General features: G+C 31.9%; 1 protein-coding gene across 4 annotated transcripts; it reads right to left on the bottom strand.

The window, feature by feature from the left end:
- Positions 1 to 1,574: 1,574 nt before the first annotated feature.
- Positions 1,575 to 8,821, bottom strand: LOC119192633 (protein Jade-3-like). Of its 4 annotated transcripts, none has more exons than XM_037446439.1 (3): positions 8,505 to 8,821; positions 7,352 to 7,660; positions 1,575 to 2,816 (listed from the first exon to the last, which is right to left on the bottom strand). In XM_037446439.1, exons 2-3 carry the CDS (start codon positions 7,525 to 7,527, stop codon positions 2,618 to 2,620), a joined length of 375 nt encoding a protein of 124 aa, XP_037302336.1. In that variant the 5' UTR covers positions 7,528 to 7,660; positions 8,505 to 8,821; the 3' UTR covers positions 1,575 to 2,617. The 4 variants fall into 4 exon arrangements, with proteins under 4 accessions (XP_037302336.1, XP_037302338.1, XP_037302335.1 ...); XM_037446441.1 differs by having other exon boundaries at positions 8,489 to 8,523; XM_037446438.1 differs by lacking the exon at positions 8,505 to 8,821 and adding an exon at positions 8,246 to 8,362.

Below are 8,821 nucleotides of genomic sequence, written 5' to 3'. Positions count from 1 at the left end.
GACGGAATAATTTAATAACTGTAAATACTAACATTTTGCCCGTATGTTTATTATGTATGTATATCATTCCGTAGGAATAGTTCGATCAATTTATATTCACACATGCATATGCATTGTGCATATCACGATATTATTGACCAATGATTATATAAAATTCTTATTAATTTACAATAAACATGTACATGTTGATATTGTGATATCGACATTTCCATCGTAATTATTAAAATACCTATATCTCTGGCAACACTTCAACTATCAAATTACTCCGTAATATTCTACATTACAAAATTAATAATTATCAAAATGTGTTCTAACTGTTGTTGATATTAACTGACTTAGGATTTTATTCAACCTAATATTGTTCTAATCAAAAATGTTTTTATTGTAAAACTATCACCCGGGTGGTACCGAAAAAAACCGTCGTGAGGTATTGGCGCTGCTGTCGCATATTTTGCGGCCAGACTTATGTCTGATCATATGCGTAGGGAGAAAAATATTGCTTATCCACTTCTCATTACTTTCTTTAACAATCGAAAAGTAGACGTGAATAATCTGACATTGGAGGAATTTAAAAAGGTTGCACGCTATGCACCCTGCCCACTAGGGGGCTCGTGGCTCAATCGCCAATAAAGTAGAGTAAAAATAATTCTTACATTTTAAATTCTAGTCAACAACTTTACTGAAATTGACGATAAATATGAGTAATATATTTAAAATAATAATTATTACTACGCATGTACAATTTGATGACAATTTACTATGTATTAATTTTTACTCAATACTTTGCCGCTTTTTCTAGATACCATCAAAGATATTTTTAAACTAAATAACTCGATATTTGTTCATGTGTACTTTATATTATGTCGTTCGAACGTAATTTGTATTAAGTCTTAAATAACAATATGTCAGATATTTTTTGGTTTTATGATTCGAAATTTTTGTTAGTGTCGCTAATTAAATTTATTTTCATTATCCGATTGTATTACGTATATAATGTAATCTCCTAATATCTTACTAATGTATAATAAAATTGTGCTTACGCGGCCAACTTAATTTATATTTTATATGAATATAATTTTTTTTAATAATAAAACTTGATACAAATGCAAATTTGCATGTCTGATACTAACGAAAACGTTACCCAATATAGAATGACTTCTATTATGCATATCATGTTATTTCAGGAAACATAACTTAATTCACCATTCGGGTCCACATTACAGCGATTATTTCTGGCGTCTTGCAAAAAAACGCACTATTAAAATTAATTTTGCTTAACTATTTTAAATGTGTAATTATTATAATTATAAAATTAAAATGAAAACAGCTTTTGTTTCCTAATTCCTTTAATTTCGTGTGCACCGTTCGAGCGCTAAGAATGACGTTAAAGTTGCGTCAAAGGCGCGTGTTAATATTTTATACATTGACTCGTGGTACCTGCATTTATTCAATCTACCATCTAACCTCGTCCCAATAGGTGCACTATTTACGTATCATGCAACTGCGCCCGGGTCCCTGTGGTGCTGTATAAAGTGGACTCGTTTATCTTTCAATTGACAAATTGGTGTTGCGATTTAACTCTTTGACATTACTAAACTTTATCTGACTACGTGTGCAGATCTTTTAAAACTCCAACATTACTTAGAGTTCGGTAGTCAAATTAGACAATGAATTAATTCCGATGCATACTTATATATGGAATTATAAATTTGACGCCAACCGTGGCGTGAAGTGTTGACCCGTACGCAAGCAAAGTGATCGAGATCGAAAGTCGCCGTCTGGAATCTATTAATATATCTATTATCTTCATTGAATAGGTAAAGATATAATTATATTGACCCAACATTACTATTCCTACTTCCGAATCTAATTGAAATGTACAACGTCTCTGCTAGAGGTATCTCGTTGCGTTTCTATAACATATTACTGCACAAACAGAACGTCGTGGTAAATGCTTGTTGATAATGTTAGTTTTATCAAAATTTTCCCCAAACCAACAGCGGTTTAGTTCATGTCTGTATTCAGATTTTACATGGCCAGCGTATATTATATAAAGGATAGAATAGTGTATTTTGGATATTTATACCCGTTTGTTATTTAACCGGCTTAGTGGGGCCAAATATTTTACAAACTACTTTTATAAATTTTACACCGAAATTTCTTAATAGATTGGTATTGTGTAATACGATACAGCCAATTCTATTACTTCTTTAGGGGTAGTTAGTTAGGAAGGGTTAGAATGAAATGAACGCAAATATTTTATTATTTTTGATATATACAAATATTTCAAATTTGTGGGTCGATTCTGTCTCGGAATTTGTGTTGAGTAAATGTTAAGTAGCTATTTTAGCATGGCTTCTATAGTTTTAGTTATTGTTCTGAGGTTCAAACCGTTATTTTCTCTAACCTTCCACTATTTAACTTACAAACATAAGAGGCATCTATCAATTCTACAATCACAACATCGATTCAATTATCTACGGAAATTGCACAAATATAAGGAAGAACAATCAGTTTCAGCAGGTGTACATACATATCAGAATAAATTAATGTAAAAACAATATGTGAACATATTAGAGGTTCCAGCACTCGTTCAAAATAAAATCAAGAAGTGTACTCACAGCTTGAATTCCTGAAAGTTGGGCGGCGGTGGATTGTCAATGATCTTGACTTTTGGGGCCGGCAGAGAGTCGGGGTTGACAGGCACCTGCACTCCTCTCTCCCAGTCCTGCTTCCAAGTGTCAGTGATGATCCAGTACTCGCTCGGTGTCAGCGGCTCGTTGTCTGGTAGTTTCATCGCGCTGATAAGGTCCTTTCTGTAATAGTTGCAAAGTAACATTAGCTTCATCACTGTCACATGTTATATAACATTGTCAGTTTATCCTGCTAAATATAACGCCTCAAATGTAATGCAATTATTTTTTTTATTGGTCTTCAATTGACGAGAAAAACCTATGTACATAAAAAAATAAGCAGTTAAACGTAGATCCTTCTTTTGAGGTCAGGTATAAAATCTGGAGAATGTTACTTATATTATATATATAGTTAAATAGCTTGCTCTAGTATTCATTTTATTCAGGCCTTATGCAATTTTAAAATAAAATGCCAGCGACAAGGTAGAGGTCGCAACGTAATTGTTCTACATTATTATAAGTTGCATCACACAGTTACTTTTCCTGAAGTTCACACGATCTGTCCTATGTATATTAAATACTGTTGAAACTACTCAGTACTAGAAAAGATTTTTTCTAAAGTTTGATACAACCAATTCGCTTATAATGAATTATATAGATGACAATTAACTACCATTTTAGTAAAATTAAAAATAAATCAATATCATCAGTATGAGTGAAAATACTGTTTAACATACCATGGCCTGTTGGGTGAAATACCTCATGAGGAATATCAAGACCTAAGTTACTGCATATCTTTGAGAACAGTGTTTACCTTATTGACTTATACTTTGGTCTCTCATATCTATAGTTTAGTTCAAATTATAGTTAAAATATAATATTTTTAGATCTCCAAAGATTTGGAAACATTTTTATATATTTTACATTTTCTTCGTACACAAGCAGACTAGCTAATTATACTAACCCAGCCAAGAGTAGAGACTCTAGTAACACAGTTAAACTGATACCCATAATGAAGCCTTTTATAAACCGCACAGCTGGAAAATTTAAAAAACATCCTAATAAAATATAGAAGACTACATTATTGCTGCTATAAAATATTTATGAAGGCATGGTTAGGTGAAAACAATTATAATCCTTGCTTTGTACGGATATATCGACAAATTTGTTTTAGAGTTACAATTTAAATGCATCAGAACAGTTACATTCTAACCATATATGTATTGACATACATGGGATAGTCAATAAATAAGAGCATGGTCTAACTTACACACTCCTTTTTAAAGTCAAGAGAATTTGTTCAAAACCCTCTTTTTCACACTGTTACTAACATTGGCATTCCATTAAACATTACATACATAATATGATTTTAAAAACAAATTGTAATTTAAAATAAATGACTTAAGGAAAAATATGAATACTCATACTTTTAATACAATACCCATCCATTGATCATATAAGATATAATGCCACCTGAATAATATACAATACCAACGGAGAAAGAAAGACATCAATGAATAAATGGTTTCCTAAAATGGAAGCCATTATAATTTTCATATAGGCAGGACATAGCTTATAAATGGCACTACGTAATGCTACATTATTTGCCTCTAATTACTTCATTTTGCACTTATTCAGGGAATACAAACATAAACAAAGCAAATAAAACATAAATCTATTGTAGCTAAGACGGGAATGTCAAATGAAAAAAGACTAATAGGGATGATGTTTATCATTTGCTGTTTTCGTTAGTGTTAGTTACACTATTTATAACTCAAGAATGGCTGAACCGATTTGGCTGAAAATTGGTGAGGAGGTAGCTTAAGACTAGGAGAACGACATAGGATACTTTTTACTATTATATAAAGCTGAAAAGTTTGTTTGTTTGTTTGAGCGTGCTAATCTTAGGAACTACTGGTTCGAACTGAAAACCTATTTTAGTGTTGGATAGTCCACTTATCAAGCAAGGCTATATATCATCACGCTATGATCAAAAGGAGGCCGAACAGTAATAAAAACTGTTGCAAAAAGGGGAACATTTATAACTTTTGAGAGATTATATTGCGTGTGCTGCATTTTCGTTTAGTTATGCAACAGCTATGTATGACGAAATTTTTCCTTTGAAAAATTCAAAATTATCTTATAAATCAAAGACCCCCAGCTGTATATGGAGATTGTTGAACCTGTGAAGGTTATAGCCTAATTTCTATCCCGGGAAAATATATAGCGGGTTTTTATCCCGAAAAACCCCTTCACGCGGGCGAAGCCGCGAGCAAGAGCTAGTATTTCATAAATTATATTTATTTTTCATTAAGTAAACTAAGCATAGTTTTACTGAAGATCAATGCTAAATAAATAAACAAACAATGTTTTTTAGTGATCCCTTAGGTAGAGAATTTTTGCTTGTCTATTGTTTTATAACTTCCATGAAATATAATTACATAATTTATTTACCTAAACTTGAAACATATTCAATTTGAGTTTTAGTAAACACAATATAACTTCCCTGTGCATTCTTCCTTCAAGTGTTATTATTTACCAAAGATGCAAAATCACATACCAAAATTGTAAAATATTTGTACCTTCACTCACATCCAGGAACTAAATTACTTATAAATATATCTTTGCAAGATTTAAACATTGCATAAGTTTAGAAACTAGGGAAATTAATTACAATTCTTCATTAGTTGATTGGACATTATTTTTATTGTTGATTGTGCAAGACTAACTTATAATGGATAGTTAGACAATATTGTTCTCTAACGCAGGGCATGGAATGCTCGATGATTTTATATGTATTTCTGATAAATTATGTCCTTTCATTTTAATTATGACCCAAAAGATATACCTGGGATATGCCGCAATAACGATTCAAAACCCCATTTACACACTGCATTTTTATTATTTTTCTTTGTTGACACATTCTAGTATCCAGAATGCACCATGCATAGTGTGTAATCTACTATATCGAGATTTCTATCAGAGATCATTGTTGTGGTGGATGTCTAAGTCTCATATCCTTTGGTCCTTCAATACTTATATGAATATATCCAGTTTTAACAATCAATACAATGCTGTAACACTATCTACCTTTCCTCTGTGATGTGCAAGTTATGTGCAGGCTTGTTTATTTTAAATCTTAGTATTCAGTTAATAGCACCTTTTATAAGATATTTTAAATGAAGCTTTATGATTTGTATGACTTCTGTGTATTACATTTATTAGTGATTGTGATTTCCCTTCAATGTAATTATAAGCTAATTCCGGTGTATTTTATTTACTGTATTGAGATTTCAATAAAAGATGTCATTACTATGGTGAAAGCTTAATTATGTTTTCTTTGGCGCTGCAATTCCCTACATGTAAATTCATAAGCTATAAGAATATTAGCACTATTAATTGACATTTAATTTTTTACTTAGTTTATTGGAACTTTACTACATTATCATCATAAACACACATATTACTTCTTAATTTCTTAACACATTGTAAATTATTCACTCATGTAGTAAAATACATATTATGACTTTGATTTTTCTCTGTGGTACATGAATATAATAGCAACTTAGTTCCTAGATATGAGTTATCAATACTATTAGTCAATTTTTGAATATTTACACATTCTCGTCTCATCTTATTGTATACAATATTAAGCAAAAGCAACATTATTGATTAATTATAAATCATTAAAAGTACATATAAGAATAATTCGCACTTAGTAACAATTGCCATGTATTGAAAACTTAATACATGTAATGCCATTTTGTACATAAAATCAGAAGATTATACAAAATCGCTAAAGCTTTATTTACTAACAATACTATAAAACTTCCATTGATTAATCATATGTGTTATCTAGCTTAGCAGAAGATCAATAGGTGATATCCTCATGAATTATAATCTTAGCGGATATAAAGCCACTTTGTCTTATTCTATGGAGTCCAAACTTACCATCATCAATTTTTCATATAATTTTATTGCCAATTTTTTTTATTACTTTATAAATAGTACCATAATTATATAGTACAATGGGACCCATACTTTGTATAACTCTATATTACATGATTATGACTATTTTTACAATTACAACAAATTGTTTTATTTTACAAGTTAACAATACATATTAAGGACCTTTTCATTTAGATGATCTCTGACTATTTTTTTGTTTATTAAATGTAATATATAGTGAAATGTCCCTGTACATTACAGCCACCAGCATCTATGAATAAGAACAGCGTACACAGCTTTTTCAACACTAAACAAACATATGTTCGCTAAAGCATTTTTTTACTTTGTTCTTTAAATATATATATTTACTTATTTATAAGCAATATAGTATGTTTACAAACTTTTAATTAAATATTGTATGGTATTAAAAGAGATTCTTTCTTTAACTATAATATTTTTTATTTCTTTATTCAGTAACCTTAACATTGTTCTTATGAAATCTTCAAATACAATAAAATTTTCAGTGTTCTACAATTAATGAAAAAAATATTCCTATAGTAATAATCAGACATATATTTTATACATAAGTCCCACAGCAAAAACTTCGCACTAAGCGGCACGCCTTGTAACACCCAATAAAGTACACATAAACTAAAAATTATATTACATCATATGCATACTGCGACTTTACCTTAATAACAATCTATTTATTGACTTAATACTATGTTACAAACTAAGTTTGAACTGTACTAAAAATTAGCCACACCAACCTGAATAGTTCAGCTGGTGCCTCTGAGGCACTTCTGTTATATATTGATGACATTTTGAGGTCACTGACAGGACGGAGTTGCCAGAGAGCATCCTCTGGCTCCATCCTGCGGCGCTTGGAGGTGCTAGGCTCTTCGCCGCGCGCCCCAGTCGCCCGCTTTGTGCCTCTCAACGACATCTCTCTCACTTTTGTTCACAACCTACATGTTCACGATCCCCTTATTGCTTTACACTTAGAGCGCGGCAGTAACATTGTGTAGAATGTCACATCGTTCACTACATGACGACACTTCAATTTGCGTACCCAATACCTGAAAACAAAACAACACATAGTATTCACACGAGATATACACGGTACGGGAGTAAAATCGAGTCACTGGACGCCAGGACGGAACTTATTAAACACTTTGTGTACCGCCGTGCGCCAACTGCTAATCAACATTGACAGCGCAAAAAACACCACCACACGACGGTCTTCCACAAAAAAGAAGTCAGTTCACAAATATATCGCGCCTGGATCCAAACTAGTCACATATAAACACTACAAATGAACATTTAACACGCGATTATATCGCGTAAAAAGGCACTTTGACGTAAGGAACAAAATTGTCAATTCAGGTTTCAATACAGCTCAAGTTAAGGTGATAATTGCTGCGATATCGAATTGTACCTTTGCATAATATGAAATACGTTAAATATATGCAGAATTACACTTTATTTTTCGCCAACAACTAATAATGATCAACAATATAATTTGACGTTTCACTTTATTGCGAGAGTAAAATGTATGGCGGGCCAATAGTACTAAGGCAGTCGGTAAATAGCAGCCGATCATGCGCCGCCTTCGCCCACTCTGCTCTTGCACCCCATTGCACGGATATTTAAAATGCACTCACACAACATTGCCAAAAAACCGATTAATTGCATTCTTTTAGCGATTAACCGTAAATATTTATCTGGCGGACAGTCTCCATTGTAGACTACATAACAAAGTTGACAACATAGATAGCAGCACTGTTTGTTGCCAGATTGACGTGACTCTACGCATCATTTTCTCCCTGATTTCTGTATGAATGTATATAATGTATATAACTAGTTGATAGTACATCCATTTGTAATAATTCAATATGTTTAAATACCTCATTCTTTACATACATTTTTCGTTAAAGACATTTGGCGCCATTGATCCAAAACCACTTTAGGTCACGTGACTATGTACGAATCACCAACGCAAGCCAAGTAAAATGGCCAAAACGCACATCGAGTTCATCTAATGTCATTGGTTTTGAAAGGAACTTGCCGCATAACATATACATCGAGATAAGGATTTAATTTTTTATAGCAAATAATGAATCAAACACGAGCACATATTTAATAAACTCGAATTTGTTAGCAAGTAACACAAATTACCAAGAATAAATTACAACATGAACATAGAACGAGAGATATCAATAAGAAGTTACAGGGATTCA

The sequence above is a fragment of the Manduca sexta genome, unplaced genomic scaffold (assembly GCF_014839805.1).
Source record: "Manduca sexta isolate Smith_Timp_Sample1 unplaced genomic scaffold, JHU_Msex_v1.0 HiC_scaffold_3015, whole genome shotgun sequence".
Taxonomy (NCBI): domain Eukaryota; kingdom Metazoa; phylum Arthropoda; class Insecta; order Lepidoptera; family Sphingidae; genus Manduca; species Manduca sexta.
Note: the sequence above shows the minus strand (reverse complement) of the source record. Positions and strands in the feature narration are given on the sequence as shown.

Coding starts and splice junctions, on each gene's coding strand:
- LOC119192633 (XM_037446439.1), bottom strand. CDS start 7,527: ATGTCGTTGAGAGGCACAAAGCGGGCGACTGGGGCGCGCGGCGAAGAG. Junction 2,817..7,351: donor GCACCAGCTGAACTATTCAG/GTTGGTGTGGCT, acceptor CAACTATTACAG/AAAGGACCTTATCAGCGCGA.